Genomic DNA, 20,319 nt, shown 5'->3' on the forward strand with positions numbered 1-20,319 from the left:
TATCGATAATGATAAAATATTCACCAGAAAACCAAGACTCCTAACTTGGGTTAAACACAAAGTATTTCCATCACCCAGATTAACCCCACGCCTACTCTATCTAGACAATAACAGCGTCCCCGTTGACAACAAACCTCGTAAAGACCCCTGGTCAATCGGTCACAGTCTATACAACCAATGAAATTGCTCCTGTCACCTGGCAAGGATGTAAATCTTATCAGTTCGTTCTATCACTTCGCTATTAATTATTAATGAAAGCACTAGTCTATACATGCCGCAATTCGTTTCCGCAATGGCCAAATGTTAATCACAAGTCCAAATTACGCTCGTCCTCTTCCTTCTTTGGCTCCTCTTTCTCAGCAGCACCTGCGTCTAGACCCTCGAACAGATCCATCCCCCAGTGGATAGGATTTAACAGCCTGAGCTTCTTGTCTTGCTTTGCAACCTCTTCAAGTTCACTTTTGGTAAACTCGATTCCTTGAGAACAGAGATTCTCGGCAATATGATTGCTATGCGTACTCTTCGAAATCACGATCGTCCCGCGTTGTTGTCCCCAAGCGAGGATCGTCTGAGCGACTGTCGCGTTCTTGTCCTCGGCGAGTTTTACCCAGAACTCGTCATGTAGAATACTCGGGTATTTATCGCCGTACGTCGGATTCGTGTTTGCGAGGGGTGATGCGGCGATCACTTTGATGTTTTCTTTCTTATGGAAATCCACAAAGGACTGTTGCTGGAGGTAAGGATGCGTCTCGAATTCGTGAGCGTAGGGCTGGATGCTGGCGATCTTGAGGATCTTGTTGATATCCTTTGGAGCAAAGTTGGAGAAGCCGATGTTACGCGTCAGACCAGCGCGAACAAGTTCCTCCATAGCCTTCCAAGTGTCGATGAGAGAAGTGTTGTTATCCACATCTCGCGTCTCAGGAACCCACGCCACAGGGTAGTGGATGAGATACAGATCCAGATACTCAACGCCAAGATTCGCGATAGAGGTCTCGATAGCCTTGCGTACTAGTTCAGGACGGTGATCCGTGTTCCACAGTTTACCGGTTACCCAGATTTCATCGCGTGATACACCTGAGGCTTTGATACCCTTGCCAACCTCGTCTTCATTGCGCCATATCAGGGCAGTATCGATATGTCGATAGCCACCTTTGAGAGCATATTCCACAGCAGGAACGACCTACATGACTTGTCAGTGATACTTCTTGATGGAGAATGCACAGCTATATCTTACCACTCCCTTTCCAGCTAACCAAGTCCCCAGTCCAAAGGCAGGGATATCACGAACAGTCTCATTCTTGTTGAACTCTGGCATTTCAGCGGGTCCGAATGACGTCGCTATTGAAAGAATAGTGTATGTCACGAGACTGACAGCCGTGAGGAACGAGAAGGCCCTCACAAAGCTCATTGTCGGTTGTTGTTGTGAGAGAAAACTGTGTAATGGTTTATTGTTTGTTGTTGGATGACGTGACTCAGATGATGCGGAAATATCAGGGACTTTTTTTTTTCTTTGTTGGAGCAGCTGACGACCCTGATAGTGGATGCCTATAGCGCTAAAGGCAAGGCTTCCATGACATCATTACATAAGCGTCTTGGCGAAACCCATGACGTTTCGTCGAGTTTGGAAGCGGATGGACCGGGTAAGATATATGTCAGTCAGTAGATGTTATATACCGTATTTACATCTAGAATGAAGTAGTAGCCATAGCTGTCAGTAATCTTGGCGTTGGTTGTGGCAACTTGTGCTGTATCCGGAACACCCGAAACAGCCTATCTATTCACTATGTCCATACTGATCATATCACACCAGAGACTACTAACAAATAGGATAAAACATAAAGTAAATGGGTATTCTATCTTAAGATAACAGCATTCATTTTTCACGTGGTATGACTCCGTAGAACGTGAAACGTGTCCTTTCAGGGCTGCCAACACAATGATCTACATATGCCTCACGAACAGCACACAGAACTTCATCAAAAGTCCATCCTTGATAATTCTGCAGAGCCAATAATCACCTAAAAATCGCTCAACTTGAGAAGCCAGCCCCAAGTACTCCTTTCCGGATTATCCGAAATTTGTCCTCAGCTCAACAACCCACATCAACCGCGACCTAGTGAGCTCCGCCAGCAGAATTGGCGTTATCAGCACAGGACCAGGGGCTCGTTCCGCCGTTGGCCTTCAACGAGTTGTTGATGCCAACGATCGAGCCATAGGTGCCCGCAACCATCATGAATGTACCAGCGATGATAACAAAGATACTCCAGCAAACCATAAAGTACCACTTGAGTGACCTGTTCATCAACCCCTTATTCCAGTTGTCATACAACCACATACAGCCATACGGTTGAAAGCACATCATGGTGCCAAGTAGAGCACCAATGAGAGACACAAGCCCTCCAAACACAGGGATGGCGCTGGCAATAATGTACGCAATAATGGTGACACTTCCTGTGCAGGCTAACCAGGTGGCCCAGTGCACCATGCCGTTGGAGTTGAGATGCTTTGTACCACGCAACAGACGGATAAACATATACTTGGCAGGGATCTTGACCATGTCAGTATACATTTTATGAGAGAAAGGAACAAGGCGCACTTACGTGGGTCATAAGCATGGCAGTCACAATCAGTCCTGGGAGGGCAAAGCCATAGCAGACCTTCTTCATCAGGGCGCCAGCTGAGCCCAACGCCGGAGAGGCAACATAGGATCCACAATAGTAGTAGACCACAGTACCAATAGTGATATATGTGATTGTCACGATCGACTGGCAGGTTATCAAGGAGCGGGTGTAGTGCTTTGGCTCGCGCATTTCAGCAGCGATTTGAAAGAAGGCCGGAGTTCCAGAGAATGCAAAGATGTGAGATGACACTGCTGTGATGCCGTCCACAAAGCTTGGGTTACCAACTAGCTTCCAGTCGGACTTCCAGTGGCCTTCTTCAGGGCGTGGTGCAGCAGCAGGGCGATCTTGAACACCGACGGCCACAGTGACACAGAAGACTGTAAGGGGTATCAGCTACCACTGTTCTTGTGACAAGACTCGTGTAGACCTGGAAAAGAGAGAGCTTACTAGCTGTCATGATACAAACCAATCCAACCCAGGCCAGCCATCCGATTTTGCCCAGCGTACGGATACTAGCAAAAGAGAAACCGAGAACAGCGGCTACGGCCACAAAAACGGCGGTGCAAGCCGCATGCGAAGAAACAGAGTTGAGGCCGATGGAGATACCCAGCATCGCCGAGCCAGAAACAAAGATCCAGTCTAGAAGTTATGTTAGTAAAGGGGCCATAATAGGTATTTTTTACATACAAAGCATGAAGACAGTGGCGAGAAACTCGCGACCAATTCTTCCAAATATCAAGTATCCAGCATCATCAATACCGTAAACCTGTGGATGGCGCCTCTTGAACATGCCGATCATATAATCTGACCAAGTTGTGATGACAGCCACTACGATGAGACAGATAATTCCAGGGATCAAGCCCAAAGCATCAAATGTTTGAGGGATTGATAGAACACCGAGACCAATTTGAGTTTTTGTCATCAATGCGACTGTTGCGATCCATCCGACCTGTATGGAGCGTGAGTCTAATGTTTTCATTGATAGATAGACCAGGGCGCGGAACGTACGTTGCGATAATTGGGTCCATCTTCTGAAACCTCGCCAAAGACAGCATCATCTATGCGCTGTGAAGTTCCTTCGTTTTGGGAGCAGTTTGAGTTTGATCTTTGGATTCCTTCCAGATCTGAAGGAATCTCTTCTTTTTTGGAGGGCAACATGTTAGCTTCGCACAGCAAAGCCAAGACTAAAGTAAGGATGAACGAAGAGAAATTGGGTCGAGTAGAGTCTGGAACGGCAAGAGTCTTGGAATCTGGGGAAGATGGAGCCCAAGAGGCAAGGGGAGCGTCATGACCTTTTAAAGTCCATCTTTCTATGACTACAAGAAACTGATTTCCCCGGATTATACTCGATCGAGGCTCTATTCCTATCTATCTCTGCTCCACTCTGGCTCCATAACCCTATCATCTCCGTATCTGGATCGGTGCTGTGGATTGTGAGATGATTGTGTTGAGTTAGTTTGACGGGGACCAATCGTCAAGTGCGCGATATAATCTTCCTAGTCTACGTTGATCAATGCGGACGGAGATAGACTAGACTAGGCTGTATTGCTATCGTTTGTGGATTCAAAGAGTGGAATATGAACGAATATTGCCTCGTTTGACTGCGCAATACTGTACAAGGTCACCCGATGATCAGTTACAAGTGGATAGAACAAGAGATAGAAGCAATCAGCACATCAACACTACGAAGAAAGAAACTCAAATTGAAACGTCTGCACCATAATGGGTGGAGTAAAGGATACTGCCAAAGACAGTTTTTCTCTCTACATACGTAACTGTGGACTACCATTGAGACATGAGCAACTATAACCGAATCGCTTCACGAGACCCTGCCGACTATCTGCACTGCCACTGTCCCTGCAAGCTACCACCGTAAGACATGGTCATGTTGCTTCTCATATTACCATCCGTTTTTATTCGTGCTATGCTTGATACTGTGCCATACTTATCGGAGTGAGGTAGCACGCGGCGATCTCGGGGAATATTCCAACTTCTTCATACATCAGCCTATCCAGTAAAGGGTAACGTAGGAAGAAAAATAGAGACAAAGAAACTCAAAGCTCCACTACACTCTGCCTTTGTATCTTCTTTTCATTTTTCCTTCCTGTTGCGTATCGTTTCTATGCTGATCATCTTCTAGGTTCGGTATCACGGCATTTATCGCCGATCACGCTAGCGCATACCGTCCCCGGCCTCCGAGGTCAGTCACCCGAACCATAGTGACGGATGAATCTGATAAAATGTCTTGGAAAATTCTTGGCTCATCTGATGAGGCACAAACACCTTCATGATAACTTGTCAGTTTTCTTTAGCTGTTCTTTCTCTGTTCCTTGCAGTACAGTATGAGGTATATGTGTAGAGTTACAACACTGGGCCGTTTCCCTTTTCGCAGAGGATATCCCAGGTAGCACTGTGCATGAGTTATACCCTGTACAGAAAGTTTCTAGAAGGCCCGGCTACAGTGGCCATCCTATCATCTTTCGCCTTGCCCCAGAACGCTTGTGGATCTTGGCTGTTGAGCCTTCACGTCGAGTCATGTTTTCAGTGTGTACTCCGTAAACGAAAAGGCAATGCCGCGCGGAGTAAAACACCGTCTCCATAACGGAGTTTATTGCCGAGTTACATGAAAAATACTACAGAGTCCAGGATCGTGAAACATAGTAGTTCTGGCATTGCCTGTTTGCCAAGATTACTGTACTAGTCCTTGAGCGCAGGGAGGCATCCGTGATATCAATACCCGCCGTGACATTGGTAGATTTTTACCACAATGCAGTACAATGATTATCAGATTCTGTTCCAGCTATGCGGATATGTATTAACAAGCTTTCGTAAGTCGCCTAACAGATAGCCGGTTATCTCTGTCGTAATGTCACGCCATACTGTGGCCTGCTATCCGTAAAGGCAATGCTACTACGGCTCTGCCGTCTCCTTGCCTGTCACCGTATCATTCTCGGGATTACCGGTAGTCCACTATTGCCAATGTGATGTCATTATTGGAATATTCCTTGTCCATTGATCTGGCCAAGTCTTGAATCTTGTTCCATGGCTAACATCGGCAAAAGTGTAGATCATCTCTTCGACTATGGAAGGGTTAATATTGAAAGAAATGAAGCCGGTGCTGCCCACGATTTGACCCGCAAAAGCAGAAGGCCTTGTCCCAGGATAGTACCGTATTGCATACTCCACTGTATTTACACGGCTGGCAAGTCCCGTGGAGTTCTGGAGATGCTGCACGGGGATTTCGAGAGAGCCTACTAATTGAAACTCGAACAGGCTTTAGTTCGAGCAGCCTTGAGTCAATATTTGACTCTTGAGTGTTTAGAAGGTATGTGTAGGAAGGACTTGTAGACGGTTTGAGGTAGAAGACCAGACGGCAGAGAAGAATTATTATGATACGACCTCGACTGCCAGATAATGGACCTTTGGCTCATTCTCTTTATGCATACATTATAACCAAAAAATATGTTATCAATTACTTAAAGACGGTGGTCAATAATAAGCTTCTCACGGCTGACCTTGCCCTGCCAAACATCGCGAATTCCTTGGAGACCTTCTTCCACGCCCTTGACAACCCTGGTCCTGGGCGGTTCCCAGTATTGTTCATGATTCTGAACCAGCCATTCGATTCCTTTCTCAATGCGCGCCTGCCACGTTTTCATCTTGGCTACTTCAGCCTGCTTGAATTCTTCACTCCACTCAGCCCCTTCATTGCCGATGTCCAGAACCTCTACAGGACGGAAGTTGAGACAAAATGCATAAGTCGGATCTTTCTTGACTGGAAGAACAGAAGTCAGACGCAACTCGCTTGAGGGGACCTTGGGATCGCAACATTGACGAGCCATGCCGGATGAACTTTGGTCGTATTTGTCCTGAATTTCTTTCTCTTGCTCTTGTGTGAGGCCTTCGAAAACTCCCAGACCTGTGGAAACTGCGTCAAAGACAGTTTTCAGCGACCAGCCCGAGGACTCAAGCAAAGACCGAATGTCTTTTGTAACAGTTGGACTCTTGTAGTCAAATGTGTGACTTGCACCGATTCCCTTCATTGTCTCATGGTTTTGTGTTGAGGCAGTCGTAATAATCGGGTAGAAACCAGCTGCTTTTGCAAGTTGGATAGCGGCTTGCCCAACACTGCCAGCACCACCCCAGATGAGGATCGGTTCATCTTTTGGGTTGTCGCCAGGAATATCAGCAGGTGAAAACCCATATCCCAGGACATTGAAGAGGCCGTCCATCGCCGTGCCTCCACCGGCGAGAAGCGTTACGGCTGTGATGGGATCGAGATGGTCTGGTCTCAGAAACGTCATCAAAGGTTCTGCGAGAAGAAAGCTCTGATGAGCGCCGAGATAATTAGGTCGACGGTCGTACATGAGTGAAATACCGAAAACATCTTGACCAATCTTAAAGGGGGATTCTGGACCGATTTGCTTGACGGTTCCTGTGAACTCATAACCAGCAACGTAGTTTGTCATATTCATGTACATGTGACGCGTATCGGCAGGGTTAATTCCTGAGTACTGCACATCAACCAGTGATTGTGCGCTTTTAGGTATGTATGGCTCCTGAATGATGCGAGTCTCGTGGTTGCCCTCGGAGAGCATGTAGATAGCTTTATTGGGACGGTCCATGGTGTTTATATACTGGATGATTTAGCGTAGACAAATGCCTTGTATGAGAGGAATGTGTGAGATGTATGGAATTGGCAGCTGAAACCAAGGTTTTCCAAGAGCTAGAATTCCAAGATTAGGGTGGAGGATTGGTTTTATAGTCCCAAGTGCCAAGTTAACGATCTTACCTCAAACCCCATAGAATAAGCTACGCCTGGTCGATAACGCGATTTCTAGTCTTGGATTTTGTCTTGGCAACAGTCACTAACGTTATCCCTTAATAATGTAAGCCATGCTCTCACTCGACAACGTTAAGTGATCAAGCCGACGGAATTTCCGACAACTGAAGTGGTCCCCATCTCGGAACCCAATTGGTAGGACGGACAGCTGAATGTCTTGGGCAACGTTATTAAGGAGCGCAAGGTATGTAAGCATACTCACTCTACTAGCTTGCAGCCGATAGAATAATAGCTTCACATCACTAAAATATTGTCACACGTTCTTCGCACAGGGAAGTAGTAATTTCATTATCGCTTCTACATAAATAACATCATAACTCATACAGTCTCAAGCACTATCGAACCTTACTCTTTGCCCCCCTCTCTGGCCAACAATAGAAATAGGTGGATCAGGCACATGCGGTATCTTTCTGTCTCCCTGCTCGACCTTTGGTCTACGAGCTATTGAGGAACGAGTCGGAATTGGTACCTGATCTTCGATACCATCGTCGTCATCATCGTCATCATCCTCCACGGTCTCAACAGTGGCGTAATATCTCGGTTTCATTCTCTGCTCACCGCCCTCCGATAGTCTCCTACTGACACGTTGTATATTGGTACCATGTCGCTGCTCTGATACTGCTTCACTCCTGGCGTTTTCGTATTCCATATCTCGTGCTAGACCTAAACGTCTGGCTCGAAGATCTTCTTGGACAGGACTGTCCTGTGTCTCGTAGCCTTGGAACAGATCGTAGTCTTCCTCTAGTTCACTGTCTGAATCTTCAACTGCTTGCTCGGCTGCTTTGCTGGGCCTCACTCGAATACGACCTTGGTTTGATGAATGTGTTGTGTGGTGCTGGACATATTGCCGTTCCCTGGTCACGGGCTGAGTGACAGATGCACGACGTTGCAAGACGTGTCTGCGCAAGTTGGGCTCTCGCGATGAGCTGATAGAGATGACTGTCTGGTCTGCCCTTGGACCTGAATGATCTTGTCTCTGCGAGTGGTATCTCTGTAAAATTGGACGGAGAGTCTGGCCGTTATTCGATCTGCGTTCGACTAGAAGATCCAGAATGGTGTCGAGTTTAGACTCGATTTCCTTGCTATCGCCATGCCTGATCAAGGCCCTGTTCATTTCATTCTCATTCAGCCCAATGCTGTCCTCAATTAGGGCAGCTATGTCCCTTCTCTGTGATTGTAAATAAGGGTTTCGATACCCTTGTCTCTCTCTGTCTTCGAGTAATCGATTGATGATACCCACTAAATGATCTCGTTCTTGTCTCTCCACGTCGAGCGATCTTGTCTCTTCCATGGCATATTGGCTCGTGGTTGATACACTTCTGGGTCGGCGAGTTGACAAAAACCTTCCTGGGTCAGATCTAACTTCGGAGGATCTGTCTTCGAGCTGCCTTTGAAGACTATTAAGTCCATCTAAGACTTGGCCCATTACCAGTAGCGTTCTTTGGTCGTTTGATGATGAGGTGTCGTCTTTCCTTCGACTTGATGTTCTCTTCTTTGGGGGTCGCCCAGGGACCTCTAGTATCGCACCTCTCATGAGATATTCTGGACTGGAGGCTGGCTGTCTGGGGGCCAGCGGTTGAGGAGGTGGTCGTCTAGGTGTTCGGGTGGGGTACTCAGGATATGGAGGCGGAGGCGGTGGAGGTTCGTATGTAACGGCTGTGGTGTAGTCTTGGTCAAACTCCATAGGCGGCTGGCTGTATGGTCCTGGCTGTGAGTAAGGTGTCATGGTAGGAGGCGAAGTGCCAGGGAAGTAGCTGTAAGGGTCAGAGGGGTAGGAGTATGAAGCAGAATAATTGGCAGGATAAGTGGAAGGTTCTCCAGGGCTTGGTTGAGGATACCATGGGCATGGGTCCTGTTGGTAAGGCTCATGCTGGCGGTAACGGTCATCACTCCGAGGTACAGGCGCGAACGGGGATTCAAGAAAACTGGGTTGTGCATCGGCAGCATAATTGACGTGGTAGTCGTCAGTAGAGTGTACTCGTCGCTGCCTCGGCGGGTTCCTATGATGTTGCCTGGGTGGTACTCGCTGTCTACTACTGTTCTTTCTTCTCTGTTGGTTATCTGGATAGTCTTCTAGATACGGCGCGCGATCATCTCCAGGAGGTCGACTTTGGCCTCCTTGACTGATGCCCAGGCCTGCGCTTTGCTGCGGGGTTGATGACGCCATCGCGATACGGCTCGGGGTGTTGATCTGGGGTCTCGACAGGGTTCACTGGGCTTGGAGAGTGTATGGAAGTTATGTCCATAACTCAGTTGTAAAATCTTGAGAAAATGTGATGACGCCAGAGATGGCTTGGGGAAGAAATGACAGACAAAGCTAGCGTTGTTAGGTTAAGAATGGAATGCTCACGAACCCTCCAACAATTAATCCTATTGAGGCTCTGCTGTCGCTGCCTTGTTCGCCCAGTGTTTACGCGTACAGGTATCGCCTTGTGTATTATATCGCACTGTTCTATTGGGGGGTTCAGGTCGGGCTGCAAACACAGCGTCTCTCATTAGTTGGGTTTGCATGTGCATGGCTACACAACTTCAAAGAGACATTTTGTTGAGGTTTAAGTGGTCGCGTGGATAGAGAAACAGGATTAGTGTGTGGATGGACGCCCGTGACCTGTGAGCGTGACCCTACGCAGTGAGTGACTACAGGGCGTCTTACGCTTGTAGCGAGACATGGACAGCATGGTAACTTTGCTGCTAGTCTAGGTAGTTCATGGCCAAGACAACCACCGCTGAGCCATCATTATGGGTGCGCACGATAAACGGTTCATCCAAAGCTATCGACTCTTTATATAAATTAACCGCTGTCCGAGGGGAAACCTCTTGTTGCGTCAAGAAACTGAGGCTGTCGAGATGCAATAATCAGCAGATTGCTGACCACCAATATGCAAGTTAACCCGTGCAACTCCACATGCACTGTGGCCGAGACAGTGAGGGGCCATTCCACTACATCCTTGGGCTCTCAAAGCACAATTGTGACATGGTCTATGCTGTGAAACTGCTTCTCTGCTTTGATAGCATGTACTTGGTCAACAGCAGTGGAACAAAGGGACCCATAGTTTATCATCCTGGTGGGCTTTGACTGATGACTACCTGGTCAATCATTTCTACGTCAGCAGATCGAGACATTTAACACACTTAGCCGATACGAGCTTGTTACCCATTGCGTTCTTCTGCTGAGTCTGGTCTTTAGCGGCCTTGTGTAGCGCTGAGGTGGACCACACAGGCGGAGAGATGACCGGAAACTTGGTACATAAGCTTGGGATGCAGGAAATAAATAGTCAAAGGGAGGGTCGAAAATGGCATAAAGTGACTGAATTATTTTATTCCTTGAGCACATAGCTAGTGCACTCAGTGTGGCTCAGCGTACGAACTTTTGATCAGCTGCGCCTCTGCTAACTCATATTTCCCTGGTTTTTTCCAGCCAAAGCACACATTGCTTCGGAGTGGGTTAAAATTGCAGTGAAAACACAGTTGTATATATTTACCGTGTTCGTCGCCTCGTTCCTAAGGAAATCACTTGAAAATCACATCCACAAAAGAAAATGTACATGAGGCAACCTCAAACCTCCACTGCCTTTTTAGTCAAGCCTCTCACAGTCAGCATCATCAGTCACATTATATTAGATGTTGATAGGTTGTCGTGACTTGGTTAATAATCGCAGAACCGATAATATTCTAAAGTATCACTATGAGCTACATGAGAACTCGCAATGCCGTATTGCCGTGACGATCGCATCCTTCCTGCCCTAAATTCTCACATATGGACTCGACCGACGCATCGGGCCTGTTGGTGCTGAGTGAGACCGTATCTGTAGAGAGGCGTAGTTCTTCGGAACGACTATAAAAACATGACATTGATCGAATTCTATAGCCAAGAACGCATTAGCATGCAATAGATCAAGATGCGAACATTTCATACACCACTCTCAGTAATTGAGTCTCTCTCACAGTCTCAAGGCGATTCTCCAGCCATAAGACACGTCAACTCGGAATCCGTTAACAATGAATTCGAAACAGTTTCATACGCAAAGCATTGGCAGAACATCAATATTGCTGCGCAAAAATGGATCGCAGAACTATCGCAAGTAGGCATTGCAAAAGGCGCTGTAGTCGGGCTTTGGTAAGTCTATTCAGTATCCCCGATTGGTTCCATCTCACTGTTTCAGGATGAGAGGATGGTCTTATGAGGACTTGCTGCATTATCTCTCACTCCAAAGAGCTGGATTCATCCCTCAATTATTCTCCATTCGGATAACAGACCCTTCCGTTGTCTATGACCTTCTTCGCAACAGTAACGCAGCTGCTCTGCTATACGACCCCGTTTGTGAGCCACTGGTGCAGGGATGTCCTATCCCCACATTCTCTACTGGTATAGTTTTGGGAAAAGATTGCCCTGCGGACGTGCAACTCGGTACAACCACCTCTACCGATGGCGACAAAGTCTTGGTTATCTTTCATACTTCAGGATCAACTTCCGGGATGCCGAAACTGGTTCCGCAGACAGTGCGATGGATGGACTGTTTGATCCGAAAGCACAGACATATGAACTACAAACCTGCCTCTGTTGCATCTTTTATGTGAGTTTTCATCCATACTATTCGGGTCATGAAGCTAAACGGTGACCCAGGGGCTCGCATACTCATTTGGGCAACACGATCAATCTTTCAGGAACCTTGGCAAGTGGTGGTTGCTTAATTCCACCTACTAGCATTCCTTACCCGACTTCCGAGCTTGAACACATGATCTCCAAGGGAGGCCTAACCATACTGAACACCTTTCCCGTTCTGCTGACTGCGATGTTTCAAGAGGCACGTGAGAGACGCCCGTTCCTGAAAATGCTCCAGAGCCTTGACAGTATCAACTTTGCTGGCCAGGTCCTCGAACCCAAAGACGAGGCTTGGGCCCGCGAAAATGGGCTGAAGCTGATAAATCTTTATGGTTCAACAGAAATTGGACTGTCAATGATGTCCTCGTCGACATCGCCCCATGTATCGCCACTACCTGAGTCGGGGTGCCGGTTCGTCCCCTTGAGCGAATCCGCATCTTCGCCGAACCGGCTTTTTGAGCTTATTGTTCCAGAAGAGGCAGACGAATGCCCTCATCACTCTCTGAGGGACAAATCAGACGGCATGTTTCATACCGGCGATCTCTTTGAACAAGTTGATGTCGATCAATATGTCTACAAAGGTAGAGTTGACGACAGAATCAAGATGCAGCTGGCTTTGGTCTGCGACGCAGGTTCTCTAGAGTCGGAAGCAATGCAAGTATGCGAGGGCGACCTCATCAGTGCTGTATCTGTCATTGGTTCTGGACGTCCTGCGCCAGCCATGGTGGTCGAGGCAAAGAATGACGATATCTTGCAGGCGGACGACGATACGTTGCTGGCACTCAAGCAGCAGATCATCCAGCGGATTGCGCCGTTCCATCAACGAAAATATCTCCATGAGCGGATTGACGATGTGCGTCTCGTTTTCGTTGTAGCAAAGGGGACTTTACCAAGAACAGCAAAGGGCAACATTATGCGAAAGGCTGTGGAGGGGATGTTCGCGAGGGAACTGGACCAGACCTACCATGATGTTTACTTGTCAAAGGCCGAGTAACTTTTATGTTTAATTTTACTATTTTCATTTATGCAGACCTTAAATTGTAAGCATAAGACAGCGTGGTATTGGTTGCGGTCACTGGTCAGCAAGTGAAGCCGAAGGCAACACTAAATTGCTCGGTCGAAATAGTCACCCCCAGGAAAGCAAGCATGACACGTGGAACGCAAGACAAATACCAAAAAGAATGCCAAGCTCGAAGACAAGCCACAGATTATTGCGAGAATGTTTGTCTCATCTCACTGCATAACAGTTGTCCTCGTCATGGCTGTAACATGTACGTCATTGACTCAAAGGAGAGTGGTGATTCATGGTTCTCATGTCAGATAGTATATGTACTTTTACCAGCAACAAAAGCCTGTATAACTATCTTCCTTGTCCATATCTTTAAATGAAGACTGTAAACATATCCGCTGGCAGAAGACTATCCACGGGGCTACTAAACCGCGCTACTCGAACTCCTGTGTTGACTAAACTCCCACTTGTACAATCTCAGAACAATTGTCTTTTCTGGAGAAGGACACAGACAAATACAATGGCTTCCATAATCGACACCGTCAAGGTAAGCTTCCTCAGTGACTTAACTTCCAGCATTGTTATTAACCCTCCCAGAACACCATCGCCGAGAACTTTGGTGGCCCCGCTGAACAGCTTGCCACCCACCAATTCTCCCTCTCAGAAACCCCCAACCTATCCGGCAAAGTGGCCGTCGTGACGGGCGGAAGCGAAGGCATTGGTTATGGTGTTACTCATACCCTCCTTACCCACGACATCAGCAAGATCTTCATCCTTTCGCTATCTAAGGAAGTCGTCGAAGGCGCCAAGAAGTCTGTAGCTGAAGAACTCGGACAGGAGAAGGCTGACCGTACAGAATGGGTCCAGTGCGATTTGAGTAACTGGGCCGAAGTCAAAAAGGCTGCTGATCAAATCAAGGACTCGACTGATCGTCTTGATATCCTCGTCAACAACGCCGGTCGAGGCATTCAGACTTATCAGCTTTCATCATATGGTGTCGATCAACACATGGCCACGAACCACTTTGGTCATGTTCTTCTTACATCTTACCTCCTAGAGCTTCTCAAGAAGACTTCAGAGAAGCATGGCATTGTGAGAATTGTAAACCAAGCTTCCAATGCCCACCAGGGTGCCCCCAGCGACGTCAAGTTTGAGAGCCTGGAAGAGCTCAACACCGACCTTGGACCAAACCCTCAGTATGGACGATCGAAATTGGCAAATATTCTGTATACTCGCTACTTTGATCGTAACGTGACCAAGGCTGGCTCGCCCAAAATTCTGATGAACGCTACTCATCCTGGCTTCGTCAGCACGAGACAGAGCTTGGAGCACATTCATGAAGCGTATGTATCCTATTCCCCTGTATATCCGATAGATCCTCTAATACTTGTTGCAGGTACCCTCTTGCTGGATACGCGATGTCTGTTGGCATGGAGCCTTTCAAGAAAGACCAATTCCAGGGCGCTACCAGCGCAATGTACGCCGCAACGATGACTGACAAGTCGGGCCAGTATATTTGCCCTCCTGCTGTGCCGGAGCTGGGTAATGAGAAATCGCAGGATGAGAAACTTGGTGATCAGTTGATGGAGCTGACTAGAAAGATCATCAGTGAGAAGTTTGAGTCTTTTGATGACCGCAAGTTTTATTAGATGGGCTCGGTCGGGAAAACGACTGGGGCTACATAATCACTGTTTGAGATTATGTGAACGTGTCACTTAGACTATCTACTCCGGTTGCAATGGAAAGTCTTCAAATTATAGCACAGAGAGTTCAAGACTATAATAGTGTGTCAATACTGTCCGCTCGCGCAACGAATTGGTGCTTGTTCACTTTCGTCGATGTGCTAAACCTTGCCCTAAATCGTCCCATGTATTAAATTCCCTATTCTCAATCGGCGGCTTAATTCGGAGATACTGAAGAGTTCAGTAGATACTGGCAAGTCCAGAAGCAGGGCTAAAAAGAAGTCTCAAAGCTATAGTTTAAGCTGCTTGTTAAAAGTGTATTTTAATAAGAATGAGAAGGCTGAGTGAAACAACTGGCGAGAACTTGCAGATGGAGGCGAGTTAAACTAAGTGATCAACATAGCATATATATAAGCTTTGCGACTCTGGTTGTAAATAAAACTCAAGGTCCTATAGTCTAGTGGTTAGGACGTTGGATTTTGATCATCGATCGAAAACATCTTCCGAAGTCCCCGGTTCGAACCCGGGTAGGACCTCTTCTTTTGCTTTTTGTTCCACCTAAATGTCTCCTCTTTTTTATCATCAGTTTATCGTCATGTCACCACATCAAGGGTCCATTCTTAACTCCACCGTGTCGAGTCATTGTGGGTTGATCTTTAGCCAATAAAGGACTCACCGGTCTTGAGTCTTTTTTCTTCCGTTTGCCCCAAGTTAGCTTCTCCGCCTCGTTCCACGGCGTCCCCATTGGTTCAGGTCGTGCAAAGAAAAAGCATCATTCGTTCATTTATTTTTTGCAATACATACTCTCAAGTATCTCAAGTACAGTTCCTCTCACTCGTTTACTAACAGTCAATGATATCTCGTCATGGCACGCGCCATGGGCTGGCATAAGCCCGAAAACTTTGCTGGCTCGTCGATACGCGCCATTCTTGTCGGTTTGTTTGTGTCCTCAGGGGGTTTGCTTTTTGGCTACGATGTGGGGTGAGTTGATCTTTCTCGAATTATTCTCTCGTAAAATATCTTGTTGTCTACCTGTCGTTGCTTCTTTCGGAGAAGTCGTTGCGGCGCGGTCTGCACATGCAGGCTTATATGACGCGACCTGAACAAGTACTTCGAACCTCGTCGCTCTATCCTTGACGCGTCGCGCGATGCATACCTTATCATCGTCACCCCTTCACTTTTCATAACCTCACTGAACTCAACTAACAATGGCCTGTTTCTTTCATCAGAGTCATCAATGGCATCCTTGCCATGGACGTCTTCCAGAACGACTTTGCCACCGATCAAACCTGCAGAGACGAAAATGACCACATTGATCTATGTCCCATAGACTCATCTCTTATCGTCGCTATTCTTAGTGGCGGAGCTGTTGTAGGCTCAATACTTGCTGCCCCAGCTGGCGATAGTATCGGCCGACGCAAAACGTTGTTTCTTGCCGTGGTAACATTCTGTATCGGGGCTATTTTTCAGGTGTGTGCTCAAGCAACTCCCATGTTACTGGTTGGCAGGTAAGTTTAAGTCCTTTCAGCTTTGTCATTTTAGTTATGCTGATTTTGGTGCATTATAGGGCTTTAGCAGGTGTTGCTGTAGGAGCCACATCAGTTCTCGTGCCTCTTTATCAATCTGAGACGGCACCAAAATGGATCAGAGGAAGCATCATCTGCGCTTATCAACTCTCTATCACGGTTGGAATTCTCGGTGCAACCATTATCAACGTGATTACATCAGGAATGAACAGCGCAGCCGCCTACCGTATCCCTCTAGGATTGCAACTTGTGCCCGGTGTCATCCTCGCATTCGGCATCATGTTACTCCCAGAGACGCCTCGCTTCTTGGTCAAGAAAGGACGAAACGACGACGCTGGCATTTCCCTCAGTCGGTTCCGTAGGCTCGACATTACTCACCCTGCTCTCGTGAACGAACTACAGGAGATCATTGCCAACCATCAGTATGAGATGACACTTGGTCAAGATACATACCGAGCTCTCTTCACGAGTAACTCCTCCCTTGGGCATCGGACCCTGACAGGATGTGTATTGCAAATGTTGCAGCAACTCACCGGCATCAACTTCGTCATGTACTACGGTACAACCTTTTTCAGTAGATCCGGTGTTAGCAATCCGTTCATCATCAACCTCGTCATGATCATCGTTAATTGTGTCTGCACAATACCTGGTCTCATCGTTATCGAATCGTGGGGAAGACGAAAACTTCTCATGGCTGGTGCATTGGGCATGGCAGTATGTCAGTTTATAATCGGCGCCGTATCCACAGCAAACGAGAAATCATCGCAAGACCTCGGAAACGCGTCCAACATGGCACTCATCGTCTGCTGTGCGATAAATGTCTTCTTTTATGCTTCATCGTGGGGGCCTGTCACTTGGGTTGTCACTTCAGAGATCTTCCCTCTCAAGTTACGCGCAAAGGCAATGTCGGTGTCAACCACAGCGAACTGGCTCTTGAACTTTGCCGTAGCATACGCGCCTCCGTTTATATTGGGAAGAAGGGCCGACGCGTTTGGGTTGAAGATCTTCTTCATTTGGGGTACCTTTTGTATACTTGCTATCGTCTTCGTCTGGTTCATGGTTTATGAGACTAGTAGGATGACACTGGAACAGATTGACGAGATGTACGAGCGCGTGAGTCACGCGTGGGAAAGCCCAGGCTTCAATCCAAGCTGGAGCTTCCAAGAGATGCACAATACTGGGTGGGCAGCCAATGGGCAAGCAGAGCTACAGAGTGCTACTTCGACGTCTAACAATATCAGCTCCTCAAATACAGAAGATGGGGGCAATGATCGGCACTCGATACACTCAAACGCTCCCCCGAATTCTGCGACTCCCATAGCCAATGTCGATTTTAGTTATTAGCACAATAGACCAAATAGAATGCCAGTTGATCCAGGAACGGGCGGCATGTCCACCAACAGCCCAAAACGACCGTGGATGGGATTAACGGGGAATATTAGAAGCCCTGAAAAGCAACGATAATGATGCACAAAGGCCAGACGACTCAGGTGCTCGACCTTACTGGCAAATCAATGTAGCTTCAACCCTGCAGCGCCTCCATTCTTGGCAGGGATGTAACCGGAAGGGTTCTATCCGTTGACCATCGGAGACAAACATTCTCGCCATGCTGTTTTTGGAAGTGAAGCAGAACCGGCAATCGATACCTAGTAGAAAATAAATCAGGTTTCGCTTCTGGATCTGCATCGATATCCGCCTTGTCCGCCTGATCGAGTTCGAGATCTTCAGTTACCCAAAACTCAAAACAAAAACATGGCAAAGCAGGAACTTGTTCAGCCTATTGATTAGCGCGACTTGGCATCTCAGTATCATCCGACGAGTAACTCCCACACCCTTGCCGTTCTCGAAGGTCTTTCTCTTTGTGCATGTAAGACATGCTGACATTCTAATCAAAGTCAGCATTCCAGTGACAGTCAGCTTGACCTTCTAGAACAAAGGATGATCGTACGTGGTCCAATTAGAGTTTGGGAATCACCGCAACCGTCAACGGACATCATCCGGTGGCGCAACGGAAGGGAATCTTGTTAGTGGCTGAAACCTGGAGAACAGACGATTGTCCTTCCCTTGCATCCTGGCATTCCATGACGACGATGGCTTTTTTTTTTTTTTTTGCCGTACCGGCAGTGAAATTGCCGATATGTTACTTGTGACTTGTAATCTGCATGACTTCAAAGTCGAGGCCTTTATTATTCGCGAGTGTTGATTGACTATCGAAGTTTTGCACTTTCAAAGTGGTGTTTATAAGTTGTTCTAGACAGTGATGAAGGTTTATGCCTTGGTGGCAATGTAACTGCGTTGGTCGGGCATGTACACCCGCTTCGAACCGCTGCTGAAATGCTTCCAGAAGAGATCACTTCGGTGAGAAGTCGTTAAGATTAGTGTAAAATATTCTATATTTAGAGACTTAATAAACGACATCGCTAAGTTGAACATTCAGTCGATATTATGCAAAGGGAGATATAGTAACATAACACCCGTAGGTCATTTGCCGCTCGTGACAGTAAAAGCAAAGTAAAAACAATCGAGGTACAAGATGCATGTAAATAAAAAAGACGTGGTATTATCTTTGCTTTGTCTTCAAAGCTGTCATCGAAACAGAACTCCGTATAGAACTGGCTGGCGTAGAGCACATCGGAGGTTGGCCCTCCTCTTGCTTCTGTCGTCGATCAAACTCCTTAAGAAATGTATAGACACTACCAAGAGGCATATACTCCAGCAAAGGCCTGAGCTCACTCGGAAACATTTCCGCGCCGTGGTCCTTGATGTCCTCATTCACGCGGTTGAGACGCAGGATCTGCATCCAAGACACGATGCCATCACCCACCATAAACGTGGGGAACGCTGCCATTGCAATGTCATCAAGGATCCACGTATTCCGGAAATATGGCCTGTTGAGAAACGCGGAGATAGCCTTATAGCTAGGCACCTCTGTAGGGTCGGTGATTCCCTCAGGAATGTCGCTAAGATGAGCAACAGGGCCCATCCACTGAAGAATGGGCGCGTAGTTCTTCGGGTTCGCTTCACGGTCACCGGGTTCTCCGAAATTGGCAGGCATGCAGCTATCCCATGCTCTAATGATCTCGATGGCGAGGTCAGATGTCGAGTCTTTGGGGCCTAGCCATCCTACCACCAACCTCGCCTGGCGGTATGCGCGAGCCATGGAGGCGCGACGCTCAGCCTGCTCACGCTTGTTTCTCCTGTCGATGCATAATAGATCGACCCAGATGCGCAAAGGAGGTTGTTTGTCAGCCTTGGCAGAGCTTGGATCAACGAGTTTCTTGAGAAATGTCCTTAGCCAGCCGGGACGCTTGGTTGTGGGTGAAGGCGGCGGCGATTCTTGTTGTTGGTCTTGGGCTGTGGCGTTATTATTTCTTTGCAGTTCGAGGTCGAGCGCCGATGTAGAGTGGGCAGTGGAAATCCGCCTGCCTAGGAAGACATCACGGACATAGCGTAGCGCCTCAGCAAGGTCTAGAGGGATGGCGACCTTACTGCCGTTGAGGACGATGGTTTCTGTATTTGTGATGTCACCATACAGGGCTGAGAGGCCCATGTAGTCAGGAGAATCGGTCAATTTCTCATGAACGAGGCGACAGACTATGCGGTCGTTGATGTCGTTGGTGGGAGATGGCTGCAGCTCTAGCAATCTCACTTCGCGGGCTGATAGATCAATGGATCGGTATTGGATCGAAGAGAGTCCGTCGGATGGAGCCATTAGTCAGATCGGTGGTGAACAGGTGAGCGAGTAAGTGGGTGGATTCTGCAATGTCTTTGTGTGATTGTGGATGGTTGGTTCGATAGTTGTTGGTCACAAACTCGTTGTCTGCAGTAGTCTGCAGGGAGGGGAGGGGAGGGTGCAGCGTAGATGGATGTTGCAAGTTTAGGAAATGGAGAACAAAAAAGACAAGACCAGACCAGACCAGACCAGACCAGACCAGACCAGATGGAACGTGGGAGAGACACGGTAGTAGTAATAGTAGCAACAGCAGTACTTGTTTTATTCGTAGTTTACCGAAAAGAGTCTAAACAACCAGCAAA

General features: G+C 47.5%; 8 protein-coding genes and 1 non-coding gene across 9 annotated transcripts; 4 read left to right on the forward strand and 5 right to left on the reverse strand.

Moving 5' to 3' along the window:
* Nucleotides 1-307: 307 nt before the first annotated feature.
* FGSG_03517 (uncharacterized protein) lies at nucleotides 308-1,408 on the reverse strand (the record flags this gene model as incomplete). The annotated part of the gene is made up of 2 exons (XM_011323890.1): nucleotides 308-1,180; nucleotides 1,235-1,408. The coding sequence occupies 2 exons, from the start codon at nucleotides 1,406-1,408 to the stop codon at nucleotides 308-310; spliced, it is 1,047 nt and encodes a 348-aa protein (XP_011322192.1).
* Nucleotides 1,409-2,113: 705 nt separating this feature from the next.
* FGSG_03516 (uncharacterized protein) lies at nucleotides 2,114-3,779 on the reverse strand (the record flags this gene model as incomplete). The annotated part of the gene is made up of 5 exons (XM_011323891.1): nucleotides 2,114-2,548; nucleotides 2,601-2,998; nucleotides 3,069-3,260; nucleotides 3,309-3,570; nucleotides 3,630-3,779. The coding sequence occupies 5 exons, from the start codon at nucleotides 3,777-3,779 to the stop codon at nucleotides 2,114-2,116; spliced, it is 1,437 nt and encodes a 478-aa protein (XP_011322193.1).
* Nucleotides 3,780-6,097: 2,318 nt separating this feature from the next.
* FGSG_12417 (uncharacterized protein) lies at nucleotides 6,098-7,219 on the reverse strand (the record flags this gene model as incomplete). Its single annotated transcript, XM_011323892.1, has 1 exon — nucleotides 6,098-7,219. The coding sequence occupies one exon, from the start codon at nucleotides 7,217-7,219 to the stop codon at nucleotides 6,098-6,100; it is 1,122 nt and encodes a 373-aa protein (XP_011322194.1).
* Nucleotides 7,220-7,792: 573 nt separating this feature from the next.
* Nucleotides 7,793-9,631, reverse strand: FGSG_12418 (uncharacterized protein; the record flags this gene model as incomplete). The annotated part of the gene is made up of 1 exon (XM_011323893.1): nucleotides 7,793-9,631. The coding sequence occupies one exon, from the start codon at nucleotides 9,629-9,631 to the stop codon at nucleotides 7,793-7,795; it is 1,839 nt and encodes a 612-aa protein (XP_011322195.1).
* Nucleotides 9,632-11,363: 1,732 nt separating this feature from the next.
* Nucleotides 11,364-13,061, forward strand: FGSG_03514 (uncharacterized protein; the record flags this gene model as incomplete). The annotated part of the gene is made up of 3 exons (XM_011323894.1): nucleotides 11,364-11,581; nucleotides 11,754-12,038; nucleotides 12,170-13,061. The coding sequence occupies 3 exons, from the start codon at nucleotides 11,364-11,366 to the stop codon at nucleotides 13,059-13,061; spliced, it is 1,395 nt and encodes a 464-aa protein (XP_011322196.1).
* Nucleotides 13,062-13,596: 535 nt separating this feature from the next.
* Nucleotides 13,597-14,725, forward strand: FGSG_03513 (uncharacterized protein; the record flags this gene model as incomplete). Its single annotated transcript, XM_011323895.1, has 3 exons — nucleotides 13,597-13,623; nucleotides 13,674-14,419; nucleotides 14,473-14,725. 3 exons carry the CDS (start codon nucleotides 13,597-13,599, stop codon nucleotides 14,723-14,725), a joined length of 1,026 nt encoding a protein of 341 aa, XP_011322197.1.
* A 479-nt stretch (nucleotides 14,726-15,204) lies between these two features.
* On the forward strand, nucleotides 15,205-15,294 carry FGSG_20601. Its single transcript has one exon. It is a non-coding gene; the product is annotated as a tRNA-Gln (tRNA).
* Nucleotides 15,295-15,623: 329 nt separating this feature from the next.
* Nucleotides 15,624-17,628, forward strand: FGSG_03512 (uncharacterized protein; the record flags this gene model as incomplete). Its single annotated transcript, XM_011323896.1, has 3 exons — nucleotides 15,624-15,739; nucleotides 15,988-16,266; nucleotides 16,326-17,628. The coding sequence occupies 3 exons, from the start codon at nucleotides 15,624-15,626 to the stop codon at nucleotides 17,626-17,628; spliced, it is 1,698 nt and encodes a 565-aa protein (XP_011322198.1).
* Nucleotides 17,629-18,844: 1,216 nt separating this feature from the next.
* Nucleotides 18,845-19,996, reverse strand: FGSG_03511 (uncharacterized protein; the record flags this gene model as incomplete). The annotated part of the gene is made up of 1 exon (XM_011323897.1): nucleotides 18,845-19,996. The coding sequence occupies one exon, from the start codon at nucleotides 19,994-19,996 to the stop codon at nucleotides 18,845-18,847; it is 1,152 nt and encodes a 383-aa protein (XP_011322199.1).
* Nucleotides 19,997-20,319: the final 323 nt, after the last annotated feature.

This window comes from Fusarium graminearum, chromosome 2, assembly GCF_000240135.3.
Source record: "Fusarium graminearum PH-1 chromosome 2, whole genome shotgun sequence".
NCBI classification, from domain to species: domain Eukaryota; kingdom Fungi; phylum Ascomycota; class Sordariomycetes; order Hypocreales; family Nectriaceae; genus Fusarium; species Fusarium graminearum.